This window comes from Ovis aries, chromosome 7 (assembly GCF_016772045.2).
Source record: "Ovis aries strain OAR_USU_Benz2616 breed Rambouillet chromosome 7, ARS-UI_Ramb_v3.0, whole genome shotgun sequence".
NCBI lineage: Eukaryota > Metazoa > Chordata > Mammalia > Artiodactyla > Bovidae > Ovis > Ovis aries.
Window position 1 is genome coordinate 19,233,366 of NC_056060.1, and position 26,040 is coordinate 19,259,405.

The window sequence follows — 26,040 nt, forward strand, 5'->3', positions numbered from 1 at the left end:
CTTCAAAATTATACACATTTTGCTAATTAGAAATCTCTTGGAGAATCTCACTGCCATTCATTTTCAACTAGCATCAGGTATTTTGGGAAAGTGTGTCTGGATATTTCAACTCTTGTTTAAACAGAATGTGGCCTTCCCTGGTGGCTCAGTGGTAAAGAATCCTTTTGCCAATGCAGGAGACATGGGTTCAGTCCCTGAGTCAGGAAGATCTGGAGAAGGAAATGGCAGCCCACTCCAACATTCTTGCCTGGAAAATCTTATGGACAGAGGAGTCTGGTGGGCTGCAGTCCATGAGGTCACAAAAGAGTTAGACATGGCTTAGCAACTAAACAACAACTACTATAATATTTCCTCTGACTCTGCATTTATATAAAAGCAGTTGCTGGACAGTATTGACTGGTTGACTCTGTTTAAAATGTTTTCTACTGCCCTTTTCTACGCTTCTGAATCAGTTTAAGTGAAGACTATTATGAAATTGTGACGGAAATTTCTTATCTTTGTTAATCAGGGTTTTCTTCATTCTGTGTAACCAAAGCAAAATACAGAAATAAGTTGCATGTGTAGCCTCTGATTAAAAAAAATTTTTTTAAACAGTTTTAGTATTCTCAGACTGTTATGTTTTTTTAAGGATTAGACTGTCATTTTTTTGTTTGTGCATATATTTTCTTGGCTCAAAATTCAAAAAGTACAAAGGATAAAAAAGAAAATTTCCTGCATTAATATCTTAACTACCTGATTCCCTCCCTCAGAGCTAACCACTACTATTATTATCTTTATTCTTAGTACTTTTCTTTTAAAAGTAGAACTCCCACAGTTCTCCTAACCTGATTTTTATCCTCCTTTTAAGATCCTAAATATGATTATTTTATGGATTCCAAAAATAATGCTTCGGTTTAATTGAAAAAGGTATATAAGTTGAGTACTTGATTGATTTTTACCTAATATTTTCTTAGCTACACTGTTCTGGGGGACTACAGATACTGGACAGTTGTTTTAAGGTGGTTTGTATAAATTATAATACAATGACATGTCTAGCAGTAGAATTACAGGAATAAAAAAGGACTGTTTAGTGATATTTTCTGGAAAGTACCGACAGGTGGAAGTGGGTCTGAAGCTGGGTTTTGAAAAATGAATAGTAACTTAGGCAGATGGGATTGGAGATGGAATTCCAGACAGAGGAGGAAGAGCAATAGAATGTACAAAAGGTAGAAGCTGTTACTGGTCTAGATTGTTGAATGAACAGTAAGGGTTGGGAAGTAGTGTGGTGAGAGCTGGAGATAGACAGGTTACGCATTTTGTGAAAGGTTTTAGCATAGTGCTGAATTAGATGAGGCCAGTTGAAACAACTAAACTCTTAATATAGGATTAGTGTTGAGAAGAACCACTTTGTTGGCAGTCTAGGGAGTAAATGAGAACAGGGTGACATTAGGAAGCAGGGAGAGTAGTGAGAAATGTATTATAATCTGGGCAAGAAATACATGATGAGGTTATGAAAGCGGGAGTGGAGAGGTGGGAGAGGTATTCAGGTGTTAGGAGGTAGCATCAGTGAGAACTGAATTATTTTATTAGGGGACAAAATAGTTTAGTGGTTAAGACTTTGACATTGTATAGAACTTAGTTCTGGCTTTTTTTTTTCTTACCTTTTACAGCTCTGTGACTTTGTATCAGTTATATAATTTTAATCAATTTCCTTTCCTCATCTATTATAATGTAGTTGAAGCTTTAAGCAGCCTGCATTTAACTTTCTGAATTAATAGTTCCTTTCCATTTTCCCAGTAAAGCAGGCTTATTTGATGTTCATGGCAAGCTCTCAGCTTGTTAATCTTCCGAGATAAGTAAAACTAAATGATGAAATTAACCAGTTGCATGGGACTCATCATACTATATGATGCCATTTATATGAAGTGTCCAGAATAGGCAAGTCCTTGGAGACAAAAAACAGGCTGGTTGGGGAAAGAGGAGAACAGGGAGTGACTGCTAGTGAGTATGGGGTTTGTTTTGGGGATGATGAAATGTTCTAAAATTGATGGTTAACAAACACATCTATGTGTCACAACTCTGAATGTAATCAAAACCATTGACTCACATTCTTTGAATTTTATGGTGTATGGATTTGAGGTAACAGGAAAACTCCACATCACTTTTAAAAATACAGTTGATAGTTTTGTGTGTGTTTACTGTATCTTAGAAATTGGCCTAAAATGGCACTAACACATTGTTTTAAGTCACCCAAGTAATCTAGATGTGGTGTGAGCAAACATTTTTACGAAAATACACAATAATAAAATGCTGAAATATGACTTTCATTCAATGATTCCCACTAATAAACTTGAATCACACAGGCCTTGGCACTACAGTAGAAATTTTTGTGTGTAATAATTGCCATTTTAATATTTCATAGAAAGTCTTTGGACGTGATAGCTTCTTGTGTGTTAAAGAGCAACCTCTTTTCAAAGAAATTGTGTGGCGTGGTTACAGAAATACCTGCTGTATCTGTAACTGCTGATGGTATTAAAAATACTGATTCTTTTGCCTTTGGCAATGGTACTATTTCTACTTGAAAGGGAATAATATGGAAGTCAAGAATAGTTTATTTAGTATGTGTATGGGAGAGTTGCGGATATGAAGTTTAGGTATTTTACTATAGAATGTAGGTATGTTTTCTGGTTCCTCCCTCTCCTGTATATACTTTGATTTTAATTTTTATCAAGTCTGTCTATCTGGCCTTTGCCGCTGTGGCCCATTGATCTGTCCATCTGTCTGTTACAGTGCATATTGGGTACTTCCAGACGTATGAATTCAGTGATGCAAAGGACAGGAGGGCTGCAGCAGCAAAGGTAGGACAGAATCATTCCAAAGACAAGTTATTAAAGGATTATTAACATATGTATATGTGAGCACATATTGATAGCAGCATCTAGTTATTTAAGGGCATACCATTTATCCTATAAATCGATACGGAAAGCCTGTTCTGACATGACAAATTTGACATATCTGTTTATAAAGGGCACAGTTTTACTGTTTTTTTAAGCCAGAAGTTTACTTGGTATTCAGGCAACAAAGTAAATTGATATTTGCCGCTATCTTTTTAAAAAATGATGAATAGTAGAAATGATTAAATGGAAGATATTTATGATGCTTGCTTGAGATTCATGGACCAGGTTGATTTTCAGAAACTATGACAACAGAAAATCCCATTTGTAAAACGGGGAGAAGAAGCAGGAAAGATAGATTGATCTGGCCATGCATATATATTTATGTATTAATGTTATATATCTGATCCTATTTTGATGAAAATAATTAAATTCTGGTGGTTCTTTTAACTTATGTAAGGAACCTTAAGGATTTTTACTTAAATATTGGTACCATTTACTCATATTTGTATCCATTTTTTTGCTAAACGATCACATTTGTAATAGCTGTTCCTGGCTTTTTTTGGGTAAATGTTGGATTAGAATGAGAGAGCAACAGCACTTTTATACGGAATCCTAAGAGGTAAATCACAGCCAAGTTATAAGAACTTAGGCAGTGCAGTGCAAACATTTGAAGAAGAAGATGTGAAAGGCTTATATATTGTGTAATATAGTAACGTGTTGGATTGCTTATTTATTACTCTAGTATTGGTTGTAAAGTGAGATTTTATAGGGATAACTGAATGATGCAGATATTTGCATCATTTTCTTTGCTGTTGTGCTTCCAAAAGACAGGGGTTGTTTTTCTAGCAGGTAATTATAGCACTTCTCAAGGCTTCCTGAGTGAAAAGGCAGATAAAAAGTTGGCATTTGGATTTCAGTGACGATTACGAGATGTTCAAACTGACTTTAAAATGAAGATCTTAGATATCAGTAGTGTAAATTTTGGCCCCCAAAGTTAATAGTTACTTTAATAAACTCTATATGCTATATTGAAGAGATCTAGTATACTGTCACTTGAATGTGAAAATGTATTTTGAAGTGACATTTCATGGTATACTGTAGTAGAGATATCTTCAATCAGTGGTGTTGAGGTGTGTTTTAAGATCTTCCCCACACACACTGGGATTTTTTGATCTTAGAAACCTTTTTGATTAACTTTTTAAAACTTTCATACCTTTCTTTCAAATGTTTTTTAGGTATTTCATGGTGTAAAATAAATAACAAATTATTATTTATCTTTTTGTATGGCATGAATATTAGTCATGAATCTATAGTTTCTTCAGAATTGTCAGACCTAGTAGTCCAACTCAGTATAAAGAAAAATAGCTCTGAATTTAATGTTGACTGCCACTATTGCCATTTCAAAAGTAACTTCTGCTTTTTGGTTTTGGCTTTTTTAAAATGCATGTTGGTAGAACCTTTACAAAATCTAGTTAATCTATGTCTATGAAAAGGAATTCTTAGTAAGGGGGTGAAGACGAAACTGTTTAACTGTATCTAAATCATTGCTAAGATTTGATTTTTTAAAGTGGTGCTTGGTTGTGCTTTTGTCAATAAACTTTAATCTACAACTGACACTATTAAGAATCCTAAAATTTCCATTAGTCTGATAAAGAAAATATTATTTGATTGTTTCAACATTTTCTTGAATTGCCATTTCATATCCTTTGTGCCTTTTCTTACTGAGTTCTTAATATGATAGTTTTTGTAGTTCTTTTCATCTGTAATTTGTGGTTTAAAGTAATACTCCCATATGATGACAGATAAGAGAGTAAAGAGCTATTATGTCTTCATTTATACACCTGTTTCTTTTCATCAGTCTTTGACATTATCTCTTTCCTCTTCCTTTTCTCACCTTTGTGGATCACAATTTATGCTAGCTAAATTTTTATGTTATCAAAGTTCTTTTGTGATCGTAACCAAGTCTTAGTTTGCTCATAGCTTGATTTTTAAAGTGACACCACTGAACGTTTGTTTTTATGGTTATATCACTGACAGTCCAAGTAGTCCAGTTTATACCTGGGTCATATTTACACTTCTCCAGGAGCTGTCCATTTTGCTCTTCCCAGGATGCCCTTCCCACTAGGCCTCTTGTAATAGCCATCAGCCATGAACTTTTACATTACTGTTCTGTCCCTGTTTCTTGGATCTGTCTTTTTTCCTTAATACAATCTCACTTTATTGGACTATATCCTTAATTTAACTCCGTATACCTTTTCTCCACTGACTCTTATAATGTTTTCAGTTTGTCTTTAAACTTGGTTGCTAGATTGGCTAGTCAGGAAACTTCTAGACTGGGATGTTTATGAAAGATAGTGCCTTCTACATTCATGGTTGCTAATCTAATACCAGTCTGCTTCCTATTTCTTGATGACTTTTTAAAAAGGTTTCAGCATTTTCTCTTTATCCTTTTGTTCTGAAGAGACATATAAATGTGAATCTTCGGATTAAGTGTGTTGGGCCCTTATTGGACTCTTTAAACTGAGATGCTTGTGTCCTTTTAAAACTTTAAGAAATTTTTAATATCGCTTTAGCAATTCTCTCCTCTTCTTGGAGTTCCTGTTGATTGTTAAAAATAGTGAGTAGTGACTTTTCTTAAAAAACTAAGATAAAATTATATAAGAATGATTTCAGAAAGGGTGCCTGTAAGAGTCCTGAATCTTCAACTTTCACAAGGAATGTGGTAATAACTAAAATGGAAAGATAGTAACTGAGCATAAGCATATTATTTAGGATAAATTTAAAAACAAGGAGAAACAGCTAAAAGAATTTTAAATGGTTGCCTCAAAGGATTGGAAATCAGTAGCACCTGGGATATGGCCAAGATGGTTGTTAATCTTTGAGGTTACCATTAGCTTCTAAAACTGTGTACATATTCTAAAGTTAAAAAAACAAAATAAGTGATTCAGTGCAGTCCCATGATACTTCATTCTTTAAAATCCTCTCTGCAGATATATGTAAAAATGCTCTTAGTCCAAGCCTTCAGGAAGGAAGATTCCAGTTGTATGTATCACATGGCTCTTTTTTAATTCTTAACCATTGAGCTGTGTATTTGAGGATAATTACCAAGAGAATGTACTGGAGATGTACATGACTTGTAAAACTTGTAAAACAAGTTTTACTTGTAAAACTTCCTTTAAATGATACAAGAGTATATATTATATATTTTTGTCTATTTCAGGATCATTTGCATTTATGATCTTTAAAGACATTTACCATCTCTTTATTTTCAGGTAAAGTTTTTTGTAAAAAAGCATTTGTAAGATGCTTTAAAAATTTACTTAAAACTTCCACAACTCAAAGTATAAGCCCTATGATTTTCAAATAATCTCACATCTATATTCTACAAAATTTTGTGTAACACATATACATGTGTAGTCTGTGAATAAGAAGTAATCAGTCAGTTGCTAATCAAAATCCTACCACTTATCAATAGCTGTTTTGAGTTGCCGTGTTGGGAACAGAAGGATATTAGTTAAAAGAAATCACGTAAAGCACTAGGTCAGATACTATTTAAAAAAAAACAAAACAGTAGTAGCCGGGAAGGTACATGTGTGTCTTTTTCTGATGCCTCCACATGGAGAAATAACTACATACAAGACTTCTTAATGAGAACCTACTGTGTAGCACAGAGAACTCTACCCAGTGCTCTGTAGTGATCTAAATGAGAAGAAAATCCAAAAGAGAAGGGATATGTGTATATGTATGGCTGATTCACTTTGCTGTATAGCAGAAATTGACACAGCAGAGTAAAGCAACTATACGGCAATTTGAAAAACCAAAGACTTAACAATATTCAGTTTGCGTTATAGAACTAATTTTTGTATGCCATCTTTAGATAGTTTGAAGATGGCTGTTAGTGTGAGAAGTGACAGAAGTTTTGTTTCTGTGTTTGGTGGAACACTTTCAGTATGTGCCACATAGCTACGTGGAATGCTAATACTTTGGGCTTGGAATCCAGAGGAGAGAATATGAGTAGATAACTCAGGGTTGCTAAATAATCTTAATTATTTCTCACAGTTTCCGAGCTATGAAAAAAATAGTAAAATAGGATAAGGTGGTTTATATATGATCTTCATTTGTGGTTTAGATTAGCTCCGTTATGCCAAGATAGTTTGGAATTGGAGTTACCTGGTTCTTGGCCTTGCCTTTTAGACTTTTTTCCCCTTGTAATGAGAATTTTTAAGATCTGTTCTCCTAGCAGCTTTCAGGTATACAATATGAAATTAACTGCAGTCATCATGTTGTACATTATATCCCTGTGATTTATTTCATTTTTTGAAAACTTGGTTCTTTTATTTTTGGTGTCGATGGGTCTCCGTAACCGTGTGCAAGCTTTCTCCAGTTGGGGGGAGCAGGCTCAGAAGTTGTGGCTCCTGGTCTTAGTTGCTCTGCTGCATGTGGAATCTTCCTGGACCAGGGATTGAATTCATGTCCCCTGCACTGCCAGATGGGTTCTGATCCACCGTACCACCAGGGAAGCCCTAGTTTTTCCCCTGCTCCTAATGGCAATTAGGAGACTGAGGTCCACCAAAATCTTGCTTGAATGGGGCCTCATGTAGTGGTGAAGATTTAAGAGAATTAGAAGATCTAAAAAGTTTAAAAAGAGTTAAAAGATTTAAAAGATTGTTTTGTGACTTGGCTGTTGTTCAGCTAGATGTGAAACTAGATAGTGCTATTAGAAGTTTTACATATTGTTTCTACTGTTCATGTATAAATATCCCTTCCACCCAACCCGTTTGGTTTGCATTTGAATTTTTACAGAAAATTTAAGTGATTATACACAGTTTAGTATCCTTCCATTTATAGAAACATTTCTTAGTCTGATTAAACTCTTGACATTCTCTAGAGGTGAAATCTTTGACTCTTCAAATTTGAGATGACATAGAAGTAATTTCCTTCATAAAATGCCTATACAAGGGCAAATGAAAAAGAGCAAAGTCAAATTTGAAATGTTATTGATGGGTGGTTGGCTGGGTGCATTCAGTAACAACTTTTGGTACATCAAGATTTAAGTTTATAGTTCAGATGCATACCTCAGAAAACTTTCAAGCAAAGTATCATGGATCTACAGAATTAAAATAGTTAGTCAAAGCTTGTCAGTGTTAAATTTTTTAAAAATAATATCAAAGGGTAGTGAGTACAGTGTGAACTTCTTGCTGAAATAATCTCCAGGAAGCACTTCAGTGGAAAAGTATCTCAACATTCCCCTCAACATTCCTGCCCCCCCCCCCCTTTTTTAAACCTTCCTTCTCCTGATAGTCGCTTAGAAGTAAATATTCAAAACTGGAAACTTTGAGGATTAGTGTTGTTATAATTTTTTTTCTATGCATATAGTGTTTAAGCCATCTGAGAATTCTGTGATGTCTTCCTCATCCTCCTAATCCTCTCCATAATTAGGAGGATGGAGTAGAAAGCCAAAAACTTTATTTCTAAGACTGTTTTGCATTTAGGGTTTTTAAGATGTGAAATAGTTGCTGCCAGTTATTTAATAGATATGTGTGTGTGAGGTTTGAAGGAAGTTCATCTTTGTTCCCTTTTCTGCCCCCCATCACTCCCTGCTGCTTTTTTCTGGGTTGTGAAAATGTGAGATTTTTCTACAGTAGCAGAAACGCAGCTTCGCATTATCCGTTCTTCACCTTTCTATGTTACCAAGAGGTATTTGTAGCAAAGGCAGCAGGTAGGCTCTTGTGAATATCACCTGTTTGATGGTTATCTGGAGGCAGTTGTTGGCAGTGTCAGTGGTGACTCTTTGATCCCTTGGATCACAGTTAGCTGCCATTCTTGAATTTAGTAGCTCTATTGGTAGCTCAGTCAGTAAAGAATCTTCTTGCAATGCTGGAAACCCAGCTTCAGTCCCTGGGTTAGGAAGATCCCTTGGAGAAGGACATGGCAAGCCACTCCAGTATTCTTGCTTGGACAATCTCGTGGACTGCGGAGCCTGGTGGGCTACAGTCTGTAGGGTCCCAAAGAGTCAGACAGCAGTGAAGCAACTGAGCACACACATGCACGTTGCTGGCTTAAGGGGAGAGAGTCCCTTTTGCTTCAGTTGGCTAGTGTTCTGGTGTCGTTCTTGTAGACAGTCGTAGCCTTACAGCCCTGTTCTTCCAGTCCTTGCAACTATTAAGTACCCAATTGCTCTTATTAACTCTCTCTTTGCTCAAAATATCTAGTGCTTTCTCTTCTGGCACCTAATCCTGATTGATCAAAGTCAAGAGTGTCTTTTGGTGACAGGATCCTACTCTTTAATTTTGTATATGGTACAGTGTAAGCTTTTGATACCTGGAGAATTTATTGTATGTATTTATTGTATGTCATTAACTGTTAATTGTATTGCAGTCTTTTAGTGACTCTTGGTATAAAGTACTCAGCATTCTTACATACTTTTACAGGGAAGACGTTTATACCTGAATTATACATGATAATTTCTTAGAAGGAAATCAGGTATTTAATTAAATCTGAGAATTTGGAAATGAAACTTTTTACAGTTAGTGTGACCAGCTCAGAATGTTGCTTTCTTATATAGTTTGTATCAGTGCTTCTCAATTTTTAATGTGCATACAAGTTAGTAGATGTGGATTGAGATTTAGGATTCTGCATGCCTAACTAACTTAAACTGCCTATTTTGGGGGGGGGGGATTATTTGTCTTTTATGGACATACATGTTTATTTACCTTTTATTGTAGGTGTTGCAAATATTTCTATACAGAAGTTTTTGTACTTAATGGCTTTTGGGTTTCTATGTTGCTTTAAAGGCACATTAATAGCCTGTAAAAATTTAAATCGGCAGTAGCTGTCTTAAGGAGGTCTGACTCTTTGCGACCCCATCAGGAGCCTGGTAGGCTCCTCAGTCCATGGGATTTTTCAGTCAAGAGTACTGGAGTGGGTTGCCATTTCTTTCTCCAGGGGGTCTTCCCGACCCAGGGATCAAACCCAGGTCTACTGCATTGCAGGTAGATGCTTCACAGTTTGAGCCACCTGGGGAAGCCCTCTTAAGGAGGTCAGATTAAGCTGAATAGAAAAATAGAAGCATGAGCCCTTTCTTGTATAGGAAAATTGTCAAACTGAGTTTTGAAATGAAATCTACAACCCGTTCTATTTCAGATCAAATTTTGAGATAAAGCTAGCCTTTGTGGGGTCTTTTCTATGTATGATAATTGGTTTCTTTTAAAAAAATTTTTTGCTGTTTCATCTTAGACTACTGTTTTATATTATAAAACCCTTTCATCTGATATTTAGCTTTCCCCTAAAATAAGGATTATCTCTTGAGACTTTTCAAAAATAGTTGCTTCTCCATAGTACTAATCCTAGGAATGTCATTCAATAGCTTGGTTGCTCTGCCAGGGGATTCTGTCACTGTAGAGTGTGGGCGTGTCTGCATGTATGTTCTCCACCTTGGCTGCATGTTGGAATGCCAGGAAGCTTTCAGTAAATGGTACTGCCAAGATTTTCCCCTTTTGCACCCAGTCCCCTCCTCCATCTCTCCTCCCTTACTTTGCTTCTGATGTATTTAGCCTTGGATGTGGGTTGCACATCAGTTTTTTAAAGTGCTTCATATGATTCTAATGGACTACCATAGTTGAGGACCATTTGATCAAAGAATAGAGGATGATAGTGCATAGTCAGCTGGGACAGTTGTCATATTGAGACCCACTTTTTAAAAATCCAGAAATGGAACTTTGGACCTACTTTGAAAGCAAGCACCACTGCTGTAACCACAGAACGTCATTTTCTTCAAATTACTAAAACACTAAGCCACTGTGTTCATATGGGAGTTCTACACATGCACTTCAGAGCCCTTCATAGCGGGACTGTTCAGGGCATTAGTCCCTAACTCTGGCTGATACTGCTATTGTCTGGGGGAACTGCAGGTTATAGTTGGGTGAAAAGTACACGTATCCATTTCCCATTCCAGACAGTTGAAACCACATTACTGGTGCTGAAGTCATGTATTGATATTTTTACATTTTCAGAGGAGATCCTAATATGTAACCAGTAGGGGAACACCATTGTTTTAGAGCTTGTAACTAGAGATCACGTGAAATTTTAGATTGCCTTATTGTCCTAAAGGTTAAATATATTGCTGCAAGTATTAATTTTCTAATTATGGTGATTTTGCTCATTAACTGATTTTATTTGGCTTGTTTGTATCTTCTTCTTCTTCTTTTTTTTTTTTTAAAGAAACACCAATAAGAATTGGTGCTTTAGAACTGTGATGTTGGAGAAGACTCTTGAGAGTCCCTTGGACTGCAAGGAGATCCAACCAGTCTACCCTAAAGAGATGAGTCCTGAGTATTCATTGGAAGGACTGATATTGAAGCTGAAACTCTAATACTTTGGCCACCTGATGCGAAGAGCTGACTCATTGGAAAAGACCCTGATGCTGAGAAAGATTGAAGGCAGGAGGAGAAGGGGACGACAGAGGATGAGATGGTTGGGTGGCATCACCGACTCAATGGACATGAGCTTGGGTAAACTCTGGGAGTTGGTGATGGACAGGGAGGCCTGGTGTGCTGCAGTTCATGGGGTCGCAAAGAGTCAGACACGACTGAGGGAGTGAACTGAACTGAGTGACCTCTAAGTCTATCCACGTTGCTACAAATGCAAAAATTAATTCCTTTGTGCCTGAGTAATATTCCATTGCATGTATATACACCACATCTGCATCCATTCTTCTGTTGACGGATGCTTAGGTTGCTTCCATATCTTGTGAATTTCACGTACTACTACTGTGACCATTGCAGTGCACGTATGTTTTTGAATTAGTGGGTATAAAAATACCCAGGAGTAAAAAAAAAAACAACAAAAAAAAACACAACCCAGGAGTGTGATTGATGGGTTGTGAGGTATCATTGCACTTTTAATAGTCAGAATTCCATTATTGGTGCTCTAGTACAAGTTAATTACTCTCATAATTTATATTTTAAATTTATATTTCAATTTGCATACCCTAAATTTACACTTTTCAGTTCAGTCTCTCAGTCCTGTCTGACTCTTTGGGACTGTATGGATTGTAGCAGTCCCAGCTTCCCTGTCCATCACCATCAAGTCGGTGATGCCATCCAGTTGTCTCATCCTCTGTCATTCCTTCTCCTCCTGCCCTCAATCTTTCCCAGCATCAGGGTCTTTTCCAATGAGTCAGTTCTTCGCAACAGGTGGCCAAAGTATTGGAGCTTTAGCTTCAGTCCTTCCAGTGAATATTCAGGACTGATTTCCTTTAGGATTGACTGGTTGGATCTCCTTGCAGTCCAAAGGACTCTCAAGAGTCTTCTCTAACACCACAGTTCAAAAGCATCAATTCTTAGGCACTCAGCTTTCTTTATGGTCCAACTCTCATATCTGTACATGACTACCAGAAAAACCATAGCTTTGACTAGAGGGACATTTGTTGGTAAAGTAATATCTCTGCTTTTTAATATGCTGTCCAGGTTGGTCATAGCTTTTCTTCCAAGGAGCAAGCTTCTTTTAATTTCATGGCTGCGGTCACCATGTGCAGTAATTTTGGAGCCTAAGAAAATAAAGTCTCACTGTTTGCACTGTTTCCCCATCTATTTGCCAGAAAGTGATGGGACCAGATGCCATGGTCGTTGTTTTTTTGAATGTTGAGTTTTAAGCCAGCTTTTTCACTCTCATCTTTCACTTTCAGCAGGAGGCTCTTCAGTTTCTCTTAGCTTTCTGCCAGAAGAGTGGTATCATCTGGATCTCTGAGGTTATTGCTATAAGACAATGTACATCCTTGATGTACTCCTTTCTCAGTTTGGAACCAGTCCATTGTTCCATGTCCGGTTCTAACTCTTGCTTCTTGAGCTGCATACAGATTTCTCAGGAGGCAAGTAGAGTGGTCTGATATTCCCATCTCTTGAAGAAATTTCCATAGTTTGTCGTGATCCACACAGTCAAAGGCTTTTGTGTACTTTTAGGTGTATAATTCCATGAATTTTGACAAAAGAATATAAATTCCATCTCAGCCAGCTTACAGAACAGTTCCATTATCACCCTCTAAAAGGCTCCATTCTTATATCCTGTTTGTCCAAATCATACCACCCACCAACCCCTGGCAACTAGAAGATTTGTATACCATCCTTGTATTTTGCCTTTTCTACCTTGTCATAAAAATGGAATCTTGCAATAATATGTAGCCATTTGAGTATAGCTTCTTTCACTTGGAGAAGGAAATGGCAACCCACTCCAGTATTCTTGCCTGGAGAATCCCATGGACGGAGGTGCCTGGTAATGGAGGCGGAGGCGCCTGGTGGGCTACAGTTCACGGGGTCGCAAAGAGTCGGACACGACTTTCACTTTCTTTCACTTAGAATTTGCATTTGAGATTCATATGTACTGTTGTAACAATAGTTCTTTGTTGGTGAGGAGTAGTCCATCCAGTGGCTGTACCACCATTGTTTATACATTCCCTAGTTGCAAAATGTTTAGATTGTTCTCCGTTTTTACCAGGTACGAATAAAGCTGTTTTATATATATATGCGTGTGTGTGTGTGTTTGTATGAGTGTGTGTATATATATATGTATATATATGGAGAGGAAATGGCAACCCACTCCAGTACTTGCCTGGAAAATCCCATGGACAGAGGGGTCTCGCAGGCTATAGTCTGTGGGTTGCATAGGGTTGGACACTGCTGAGCGTCTGACACACAGACTCACAGACGCACGCACACACACACAGAGACATCTTCATACAGGTTTTGGGTGAACATAAGTGTTCGTTTCACTTGGGTAAATTCCTAACAGTCAGATTTTGGGGTTAAATATTACGTTCAGCTTTATAAGAAACTTTGAAGCTTTTTCTGGTGGGCTGTATTTTACCTGTGCTGGACCTTAAGTTGCAGCATGCAGGATTTTCTAGTCGCGGCATGTGAATGAACTGTTAGTTGTTGCATGTGGGATCTAAGTCCCTCATCGGGAGTTGGACCTGGGTCCCCTGCATTAGGAGTGCAGAGTCTTAGCCACTGGACCAGCAGAGAAGTCCCTTGTTTAGTCCTTGCTTGCATTCTGTTCATGTTTAGTACAGCTTTTGGTTTCATTTATTTTCTCTTGTTTTTCTGTCTTCAGTTTTATTGACTTCTTTTTATTAATTCTTCTGCTTGTGTTAGGTGTAGTTTGCACTTAAGAATTTTTTTTTAATCTTTCTTCATTTCTAATGTAAGCATTTAACACAATTTCTTCCTAAACAACATTAGCTACATTTCACGAATTCTGATGTTTTGTATTTTCATATCCCTTAGTTCAAGATGTTTTCTAATTTTCTTCAAGACTTCCTCGTTGACCTTTGGATTACTTAATAGAAGATGATTTATTTTCTGAATCGTCCATTCAGTGGATTACTGAGAGAGGAGTTTTGAAATCTCTAAATATAATTGTGGATTTGTCTGTTTTGCTTTCATTTCTGTCAGCTTTTGCTTCATTTATTATGGGACTTTATTGTTAGGTGCATGTTTTCTTGGTGACTTGACCTTTCCACTGAGATTTCTCTTTATCCCTGGTAAATTTTCCTGTTTTGAAGTTTACTTTGAGAAAAACAGCTGCTGCAGCTTTTGCTTGATTTGTGTTTTGCATAATACATCTTTAAAAAAAGTTTTTACTTTTAGTTTCTGTATATCATTATATTGGGAAATGGGTTGTTATATAAACAATATATTGTTTTCCTTAAAAAAATTAAACTTTCTGTCTCTTGTCTTTTATTTTCATTTAGCAGCACAAAGATTTCCTTTTTTAGTTAAAGCATAATTGACATATGACATCAGTTTCAGGTATATAACATAATAATTTGGTATTTGTATAGTTACCTCTGTCTTTTAAGTGTTGTTTTTTGTTTGTTTTTGTTTTTTCCCCGCTTTTCACATTTAACGGAATTACTGATGTGGTTGAATTTTGGTGTTTTAAATTATTTTCCTCTTCTGTCTTCCTTTTCTGCTTTCTTTTGGATTGAAATTTTAAAAATATTCGACTTTATATATGTATTGGTGCTTTTATCTCTCTCCAAGTGGTTGCTGTAGGCGTTATATACAAATATTTCACTTCACAGTCTACTTAGAGTTAATATTTTCCCACTCCAAGTGAAACATAGAAACCTATATGGATAACGTTTGTGTCTGTCCCTTTGTATTGTAGCTGTCATATGTGTTACATTGGTATGCATTTAACCTTTCCCCTCACCATAACATATATAATTTTTGGTTTATATAACATTATAATTTTTGGTTTCAGCAGTTCTGTTTATTTTCAGAAACATAAGAGGAGAAAAATAGACTATGATATTTACTCATTTACCCTTTCTGTTGCTCTTCCTCCTTTCCTGAAATTCTAGGTTACCCTCTGCTGCCATTCCCTTTCTATTTGGAGAACTTCTTTAGCAGTTCCTTTAAAACAGGTCTGCTGGCAGTAGTTCTCTTGGTTTTCTTCTCTCTGAGAATATCCTTTGCTTCGATCCTGAACTATACTTTCATTGAATATAGAATTTTAGGCTGGTAGCTTTTGATATTATCCCACAGGGCCCCAAGACTTCATACACACCCATACACACACACACTCACTCACTCTTGTTATTGACATATCTTTGAGTTCACTGACTGCTCTCTCATCTCCTCTCTGCTCTTGAGCCCATCCAGTGATCTTAGAGTTTCTTAATTCCTAAAATTTTCCATTTGGTTCTTCTTTCTTTTCTTTTTTTTTTTCCAATAATTTGAGCTTCTGTCCTAAGAATTTCTTCCATTCATTTTAAGGTGTTCACCCTTGCCTAATGTGTCATGTTTTTAACAGACGCTTCAAAAGTCTTTGATAATTCTAATATCTGGGTCATCTTGGGGTCAGACTCAGGTAATTGTCTTCTCCCTTGATAGTTGGTCAGATTTTTGTGATTGTTCTTACTTTGTTTCTGGTAGTTCTGTATTCTCTCCTGCATGTGTAGTATGTTGTATGAGATTCTGTGTCATCTTAAAATCCTTTCAAAAATGGTAAGGATCTTTTTATTTGTTTTAGTAAACAAGTCAACCCAGTTAGGTTCCACCTGCAGCTCTTTCTCGCCTTATGTACAGGTTGATCCCATTAGCTGTTCAGTTTCCTAAATCTTTGCTATGTTCACTTTGTCCCTCCCATTCCCACTAGGTTGATCTAGGATTTGGGCAGCGGTTTATATCATAGTTCTGTTCTGGAAACTTCTGTTCTTCTTTGGCTGTTCCACACGTGTATTGCTTGCATTTGCGCCTAGGACTTGGTTCATCATAGAATTAGGAATCTGCTTCTGCATCTCTCTTCTTAGTGATTTCCTCTGTCTCCCAGGGGCCCTTTTCTTCATTCCTCTAGCTGAATGTATGGAGTTCTCTCAGTTTTAGTTTTCTGCCTGTCATGCCTTGAGGTGAAGTGGCAAGAGAGAAACAGAAAATAGTAGGGATTCTCTCACACTCTCCACAACAGAGTCCTTCCTGTTCCTCTGTTCAGAGCAGTGGGTTTTCCCTGGTAGTTCTCTGTGGTCTGCAGTAGTGTAGTTTCATGGCTGGGACTGGTCTCAGGCCAAGGCTGGGAGAAATAAATAAAGGAAAATGAAAAGTATTCTCTCTGACTTCTCCAGGGGCATTTGCCCTAGTCCTCTGACCAAGAAGGTCCGCTTGTCTGAGTTTTTGCCGATCATGCCTATTACACAGTTATGCCTATTTGGCCCATGCTTGTGTCCAAGCCAGGAGGTAAAACAAACAGGATACTCATTACCATCTTATTTGTTGTTCTTCCCTGTTCTCCCCAATCTACCTGCTGTTACTTGTTAGAGGACTCTTGTTGGTTGTATTTTGTGCAGAGTTTTTAGTTGTAATTGGTGGGAGGGAGATGCCAGGACCAAAAGTCAGTTTGTTCTGTTTTTAAATAAAAATAAACATGATTAATGTGTAACTTTTATTTGAGTAAAGGTACCCATTTCTAAGTGTATAGTTTGAGTTTTGATAAAGATTTTCCCTCATCATTACCAACCATCACATTTTTCAGTCCCTCAAATGCCCTTGTGCCTTATAGCTTTCTGTCATCCCCTCCTCATTCTGCCTTGAATTACCCTGTTGTGGAGGATATAAAAGATATTTAAACATATGTAAGTAATGTTTTTAATATTCCTTTGGATTCTCCCACATGGAATAAATGAAGGAATATTAGATCCAGATTGTCCTAGGCTAGAATTTCCGACTGTTGTACTTAATTAGAGATATGCTGGAGAAGGGGATGGCACCCCACTCCATTACTCTTTCCTGGAAAATCCCATGGACGGAGGAGCCTGGTAGGCTGCAGTCCATGGGGTCGCTAGGAGTCAGGCACGACTGAGCGGCTTCACTTTCACTTTTCACTTTCCTGCATTGGAGAAGGCAATGGCAACCCACTCCAGTGTTCTTGCCTGGAGAATCCCAGGGGCGGGGGAGCCTGGTGGGCTGCCGGCTGTGGGGTCGCTCAGAGTCGGACATGGCTGAGGCGGCTTAGCAGCAGCAGCAGAGGTGGATGCTGGGTAGTTTTTGTATGCTGCTGGAGCCTAGTCACAGTTCTCTCATATTTGAAGTGGGAAGTGGGCATGTTTCCCTTACAGAGGGCTTTGGGGATTAGATGGGGCATATAAAGTACTGTGTTGTGCCTGTGTGCTCAGTCTCTTGTCACGTCTGACTGGTTTTTGACCCCATGGACTGTAGCCCACCAGGCTCCTCTGTCCATGGGATTTTCTAGGCAAGAATACTGGAATGGGTTGCCATTTCCTCTCCAGGGCTTTTTCCCTACCCAGGGATCGAACCCACATCTCTTATGTCTCCTGCATTGGCAGGCAGATTCTTTGCCACTGGCACCAACTGGGACGTTCTTACACAGGGTCTGGAATATAGTAGATGGACAGTAAACGTTATTTTTCCATCACCTTTCCTTACATTCAGTGCACATAAATGACTTGAGCCAGCTGCACTGAGATAGTGACCCAAATATATTTATTTAGTATTGTGAAATATTCTCTGCCCTGAAGTGTAGATCACTGGCAAAATATAGCTATTTTGGCATTATGATGTGGTTTAGCCCAATTTTCCAGTATTCTTTATCCAGTTTCCCCAGTATCCTTCTGGGGAAAATTTTATGGCATGTACCTAAATAAAGCATGTACATTATTTTTTTAGGTCTTTATTGAATTTGTTACAGTATTGCTTCTGTTTTATGTTTTGGTTTCTTGGCCAAGAGTCATGTGGAATCTTAGCTCCCCGACCAGGGATCGAACCTGCATCCACTGCATTGGAAAGCGAAGTCTTAACCACTGGACTGCCAGGGAAGTCCCTGTGTACATTACTAAACAAACACTTATACCTACACAGAAATTTTTGAACAGCCCAAACCAGAAAGATTGCCATGTTTTCTTCATCCTGGGGGACCACTGGCCTAATGTTCTGAATCCCTTCGGCAACAAGCAAGTTTAGGGGTGGAACCTAGGAATCTGTTTTTTAATAGAACATTCCATAGTTATTTTTGAAGAATCAATAAAGCAGGTTTGGAAACTCTGGACAAGACCAGTTTCTGATGTTGGATCTCAAACACAGAAAAGGCACTTAACAGTATTAGGTCAAAGAGGGCATTTCCCCACCTCTCCCATTTTTCTCTTTGCAAGTTGAGACTTAACAGTTCCTGAAAAATTTTTCCCAGTGGCAGAGAATGTATAGTGTTTTGGATGTCCCAAAGTTATAGTTACAAAATCCCAGTGAGTACTACTAAATTTCCCTAGTTGATGGGATTATTGCCCTTATTTTAAATATGACTGAATAACTATTTCAGTTATAGGCAAGTGAAAGTTGCTCAGTCCTATCCGACTCTTTGTGATGCCGTGGAATTCTCCAGTCCAGAGTACTGGAGTGAGTAGCCGTTTCCTTCTCCGAGGGATCTTCCCAACCCAGGGATTGAACCCAGATCTCCTGCATTGCAGGTGGATTCTTTACCAGCTGAGTCACAAGGGAAGCCTACAATCCTATTGTAAAAGAGCTGGATATGTGATAAAATTATATTCTGTACAAATATTATAATTTAGGGTGAGCTAATAGGTTTCTTTTCACCTGTTCTTATAGACTGACAGTGTTTTTCTCAAATGGTGTGTTGAAGGAAGATTCTTAAGGAAGTCTGAGTCTAAGAAGTAAGGAATACCTAGATGGATTAGCAAAATGTGTTTGGAGCTGAGGGTTGGGACTTAAAATATCTGCATCTTTGGCTTTTTTGCCAAAGGTTAGTCGGACACAACTTAGCAACTAAACAACAGCAGCAATGTGGATGTCTGTGAATTTTTGTGACAAATGGTATTACTAAGAATAATTGATAGGGATTTCTTTCATGAAATTTTTATACAGGATTGCTTTTAAACTAAATCAATAATGTGTGTTATTAATTCAGCCGTGTCCAACTCTTTTGAGACCCCCTGGACTGCAGCTTGCCATGCTTCTCTGTTCATGGAATTCTCCAGGCAAGAATACTGAAGTGGGTTGTCATTCCCTTCTCCAGGGCATCTTCCAGATCCAGGGATCAAACCCAGGTCTCCTGCATTGCAGGCGGATTCTTTGCCGTCTGAGCCACCAGGGAAGCCCAAACACTTACTGTGCCGGAACATTGCTGTCTAACTGTGGTTTATATGCAGAGACCGTTTTTGAAATGTTACTTGATATAATAAAATCATACATAAAGTACAGATAAGCAGACTCAGGTTTGAATTTCACTTTTGACCTTGTAACTAGCTCTGGTGTCTTTGAATAAGTTGGATTTCCTTCATCTCCTAGGCCCCATCATCTTACTGAGGTAAAACTGTTCACTAGTTTCATGGAAAATGGGAGGGTCTGTGACATCACTGCATGATGATGGGGCAGTAGACTTTGGACTCTGTGGTTTCCTTTGAGAAATGAAATAGTGATTACAGATGATACCCTATAAAATATTTCATAGTACAGATGTTTTGTCTTTTTCATTCAGTGTGGGCCTTTTGAATTAAAAATGGTTTGGACTGATTAGAGCTATTCAGTACATAAAATATTAGAAACTTTATTGATTTACAATGTGTTGATGTGGCAGTCTGTTAAATCTAATTGCAAAAAAGTTCACTTTATTAGTGCTTGATTTAATACAGTAGTTCTTCATTTAATTTCTTCTTGGCTTATTGTGAATTCTGCTTTAGACTCTCATAGAAACATGACATTAGTGTGACAAACTATTTATAAATAGTCTTGCTCTTAAAATTTTGTATTTTCCTAGGGGAATAAAGAAATACCTTAGGAAAAGTAATTTGGGTGGGGTGTTATAGAAGAGTAAATTCAACCTAAAAAAATTCACTAAATGTCAATAAGTGCTATTACCTTAAAATGACTTTTTTTCCCCCCTCCTTTAGAATCCAGCAACTATCACAAGAATACTCCTTAGCCACTTCAATTGGGATAAAGAGAAGCTAATGGAAAGGTAAGGAACTATATTGTGAGCTTTATACTTAGAAGTAATTATGGAAAGCCTGTTGAACTGAGTTTATGAGACACAAGTAAGGGATTGATTTATATACTTAGTGAACAAACCCATGTATGAATAGTATTTGCTTTGATATATTCCCCATGTGTAAGTTTGCAATAAACCTAGTGTTAAGGGAACTCAGGCTTATTTCTTCTTTTACTTTGGAGGTGAGGTGTGGGGACTCTGCTTCAGTATCTTCTATAATACATCCCCTTGAGTACTGAGAACTAAAAGTAGGTGTTGTTTGTTTGTTTGTTTGTTTTTCAAGGACTTAATATATTAGAACACATGAATAAGATCTTCCTTTAATTACTTAAAACTTTCTTGCCCATAAACTTTCTTCTGTAGGCATAATAGTGACATTTCTTCAGTAAATATAAAGAAGTTGCTCAGGGTATCCTTACCACTAAAACAGCTGTTTGGAGTGGTTCTCTGGTTTCAGTGCAGGACTAAATCCCATTGGGCATTTTCTCTCTGGAGATATTTCTGGTTCTAAAGGCAAGAAATTACAAGGACTAGAGAATGACAGTAATACTGCCTTCTTTATCTTTTTGTCTTTCTTAGATTGGAATTTTGGAGCACTTGGTAATAGAATGAGAGCTGTTACTTATTCTATCAGTCTAAAACCAGCAGTTCTAATTTTAATTTTAAAATTACATACAGTTTTTGTTACAACCTGAGAATCCAAGTATTATGAAAAATAAATGGAAAATATTTCCTGTGTGACTTTAGAATCAAAAACGCTTTGCAAAACATGTTAATTAATACCAACAATATTATGAAGTTTCTCACATCTTGCACCCCAATACAATTTAATAGTAACAGCAATAATTGTTAATTATTGAGCCCTCTGTGCCAGGCATTATTTCATTTCATCTTAGTGATAGCTTTATGGAGCTACAAATTATCATCCCCACTTAATAGTTATAAGACTTAGAGCTTCATATATTTGTATGAGTTTTGTAACACAAGGAGTTAGCACTTAAACTCAGATTTGTTGGACTCCAAAGCTTATGTTCTTAGATACATACTGTCGAACTTTCCCAGGTGCTTGAAGAATAAAATGCTCCTTGACTAGTGTGGTGGGGTTTTTCCCCCTGTTTTTGCATGGATCTGACCTTTTATGAAAAAAATCAGTGGTACTTTTAATTTTGGTCAAGTTTGTTTTCAAACTTACTGTATGACAGCTCTGTTAGGAAAAAGGTTTCATTGTTTACATCTGATACTCCTCTGCTGAGCTAGACTTATTTATAGTTTGTTTCTTATCAGTGTATCTCTCTAAAGGCATTCTCAAATTTGCCCTGCAGCATTGCTGACACTGTTGAAAGCATTCTTCAATTAAATACTGTACTTAAGTATGAATTGAAATAGGTGGCGTCTGGAAACTTCTAGTATGTATGAACATTTCAGTTTCTCCTTGTAATTCCAGTTTTTGTTTTGTATATTCTGGACTTGTAAATCTTTTGTGTTTTTAAATCAGTGTGCAATACCTTTTTGTCTCACATGATGTTTCACATTATATCCTATGTTGTCTGGTGGTAGCACTGCTATACTTTATTTTGTAATTACTAATAAGTTTGGATTTAGTTACTAATTTCCTTGATTTGTACTTTATATTTACTATGTTTTCTGTTAGGTTATTTGGCTTGATCAAGTTTCCTTTCCCTTTGTTCCCCCCTAATAATTTCAGAGTTATATGTTTTATTTCAGTTTTTTAAATGATCACCCTTATAGTTTGTATATGCATACTTAACTGTAAGTTTATAACAGTATACTATTTATATTCGTGTCCTACACAAGACAAAAACTGTAGCATAATTTTCTTCTCTGTCCTCCCCTCTTCCTCTCTAAGTTGGATAAGTTGATATTTTGAAGTTTTCATTTAATTTTAAGCATTTTTACTATTAGTATATTTAACTTTTTTTTTTTTTGGCTAAAATTTTTGTTTCATCCCACTGTTTTCTCCATATTTACTTTTTCCCCCCTCCAGAATAATACATTCTTTAGTGCTCTAAGAGAAATTCTTTTTTTTTTTAATTGGAAGATAATTATTTTACAATATGGTGCCGGCCTCTGCCACACATCAGCACGAATAGGATGTAGGCATACATGTGTCCCCTCCCTCAAGAGAAATTCTTAACAGTTTGAAATTGTGGAGTAAGTTTGGAAAATATAGCTAATTGCACACTTTAAGTCTGAGGACTCATGTTTTTAGTTTGGGAAATCCTTAGCTATTATTTGTTTAATATTACCTTTTTTCCATTCTCTGGTTGCTTTCTAGAATTCCTGTTGGTTATATGTTGAAACTTCTGGATCTCTTTTCCACCTTTTTAAAAAATGCTTCTTCTGTACTTGTCTCTTTACTTTGGTCTGTGAAAGTTCTTCAGGTTTACCTTTAATTCACTAACTTGCTTTTCTTACTGCATCAGCTGTTTAGCCATCTTGAATTGTTTAACAGTATCCAACTTACTCATTTTAATAACTTTATTCTTGTTTTGTGGGTGCTGTCTCTCTAGGCTGGTGTCAATAAATAAACTTAGAGTTTAAAATATGTATTGGTATTTGTGTATCCTTCAGAGTATATTATTTTCAAAATGGTCACATTCTGGGCTATAATACATTTCAAGAAAAATTCATACGTCGCTTCTGTTTTCACACTTGCAAAAAAACTCAGAATCCAAAATTGAAATTACTAAAAGTTAGAACTAAATAATGGCAGGTCAGATGTGGAATGTGGCTGAAGAGGTACAGTGAAATTTATAGTCAGTATCTATAAAAAAAGATAATTAGGGAGAAAACAAACTGAACCTTTGAAACAGAAAGTTAGAAAAGTATATAAAATAAACTCAGAAAGTAGAATAGTTATTTAAGATAAAAACAGCATTAGTGAACTAAGAAACAGAAATAAACTGACCTTTGAAATGGATAAAGGGAAATGAGAGAATGAGAAAACAAGACCTATGGAGAAAATATTTGCAAAAGATACCTGTTACCTGAAATACATAAAGAATTCTTGGAACTCAGTAGTAGGATAAAGACTCAGTTTTAAAGTGGGCAAAAATCTTAATACTTACCTTATCAGAGAAGAGATATTTAACATCACATATCATCATTAGGGTACTGCTCATTAATATGGGATTGTCGAAATTACCACCACACACCTTGGTTAGAGTGACCAAAATCCAGAAAATACCACCCAGTACTGATGAGGATGTGGAGCAGCAGGAACTCTCATTCATTGTTGTTGGGAATGCAAAATGGTCCAGCCACCCTGCTTCCAGTTTGGAAGTTTCTTACCATATAATCCAGTCACGCATCTTAATAGTTACCCAAATGAGTTGAAAACTTGTGCCCACCAAAACCTGCACGTGGGTATTCACAGCATCTGTATTCATACTTGCTAAAACTTGGAAGTAACGGAGATGTTCTGCAGTCAGTGAATGGATGAACGGACTGTGGCACATCCAGGCAATGGAATATATCATTGCTAAAACGAAGTGAGCTATCAAGCCATGAAAAGACATGAAGGAACCTTAAATGAGTATTGGTAAGTGGAAGAAACCAGTCTGGAAAAGTTGCATACTGTTTGATCCCAAGTGTATAACATTCTGGAAAAGGCAAAATTATGTAAATAATGAAAAGATCAGTCGTTGCCAGAGGTTAGAGGGATCCAAAAGAACCTTTTGGGCAGTGAAAGTGTACTTTATGAAACTGTTACGATAAGTGTATGTCAAGTATACATTTATCTAAATGCATTGAATGTTCAGCACCAAACCTGACACCTAATGTAAACTGTGGGTGACAGTGATGTGTCAATGTAGGTTCATTGCATCAAATGTACCACTCTTACGTGAGATGTTGGCGGAGGGGGTGGTTGTGTGTGTGTAGTGGCAGGGGTTATATAGGAAACCTCTGTACTTTCAACTTTGAGCTTAAAATTACTCTTTAAAAAAGGTCAAGTTTATTTTGAAAAAGAGGGAAATAAATCATTGTAAATCATTGGCAAATGTGATTAGGGTAAGAGGAAGAGGCACAAATAAACAACATTGGAAATAATTTATAATTATGGTTAGGAAAACATATTTCAGAAGTTTTATTTAATACTGTGTATACCACCACGGGGCTTCCCTGGTCTCAGGTGGTAAAGAATCTGCCTGCAATGTGGGAGACCCATGTCCCATCCCTGGGTCGGGGAGATCCCCTGGAGAAGGGAATGGCAACCCACCCTAATATTCTTACCTGGAAAATCCAATGGACTGAGGAGCCTGGTGCATTACAGTCCATGTAGTCTCAGAGTCGGACACAACTGAGCGACTACACACTTAGACCACTTATACCATTACATTTGAAAGCTCAGAAAGGAAATTACCCATCTCCCAAAGAAAAAAGTAGGAAGACAACTGTAGGAAAAGGTAAATACGCTAGAAGATCCCTCTCCTTTCCCGAAAAGCACCAGATGATTTTATGTTCACGTTCTATCTCAGTAAACCTTTAAGGAGCTACTAGTTCCTACTGAAAATTATTTTAGAATGTTAAAAAAGATAAGGCATCATTATTTCATATTAGTCAAATCAGAATAAATCTGGTTATGATATTTGACAAAGACAGCATAAGAAAACTACATTTGTTATCAACATAGCTTTTGATTTCATGAATAAAAAATAATTGAAATAATAATGGTCTAGTAGGATTTCTCCTAAGAATGTAAGAATGGGTCACCTTTAGGAAAAAACTTGTCTGTAGCATTTACTACTTTTAACAGGTTGATGAAGAGAAGCCAAAAGGTAATTATAAATGTCAGCAATGTATTAATAATATTGTGTATTTACCCCTGAGTCAGAAAATTTTTTTTTGCAAACTAAGAAGGTAATTTCTTAGATTAATAAAGGATATCAACTAATAACCTATAGCAAAACTATACTTAATTTTGAAATATTAGAAATGTGCCAGTTAAAATCAAACAAGGATATTGACAGTCACCACCATTTAAATGTATTGGGAGTTCTAATACATAAAATAGTACATGGAAAATTAAATAAGTGGCATGAAGATTGATTTGGGTATGTGAGGATTATGGATTTTAAAAAATTCTTTGTTTTTTTGTATTCTGTGAATTTCCCTCAATAATTGCAGAAAAACTTTATAACAAAATAATTATTTAATTCAGAAAATACACATTCATTTGTAAGAAAGCACTTTTCTATAAGAAAGAAAGAAAGACTTCTCTGGTGGTCCAGTGGTTAAGACTCTGCGCTTCCAGTGCTAGAGGCATGAATTTGATCCCTGATCAAAGACCTAAGATCACATGTGCTGCACAGCATGACCCAAAGAAAATAAAACATTAAAAATAATTCTTTTAATTAGAAAAGAAATTCATACAAGAGAAATTCTGTGAAGACAATATAATCATTACCTAGGAGACTCAAGAGAATCAATAGGTAAACTATTAAAGCACATAGAAAGTACCTAAGAATCTTTGTAAGTGCCAGTGCCCGGGCCCTTTCCCATTCTTACCTCTCCTCTCACCCCATTAATAGCCTTGAAGAATGAAAAGAAACACGGAGTTATAAGGAGGCTCAGCTTCAGTGACACTGTGCGTCTCCCAGTTCTCAAGTATAACAGTGAAAGTTACTTGTAT

The 26,040-nt window shown here is 36.8% G+C and overlaps 1 protein-coding gene across 2 annotated transcripts in view; it reads left to right on the forward strand.

Annotated features, from left to right (window-relative positions):
- Positions 1–26,040, forward strand: part of ARIH1 (ariadne RBR E3 ubiquitin protein ligase 1) — a 106,084-nt gene that overhangs the window by 24,447 nt on the left and 55,597 nt on the right. Inside the window, exons 2-3 of one of the 2 annotated variants that reach the window (XM_027971559.3) lie at positions 2,770–2,837; positions 20,290–20,357. In XM_027971559.3, coding sequence (XP_027827360.1) covers positions 2,770–2,837; positions 20,290–20,357 — 136 coding nt within the window. The remainder of the gene's footprint in view (positions 1–2,769; positions 2,838–20,289; positions 20,358–26,040) is intronic. The other variant, XM_027971558.2, reaches the window with a different exon arrangement.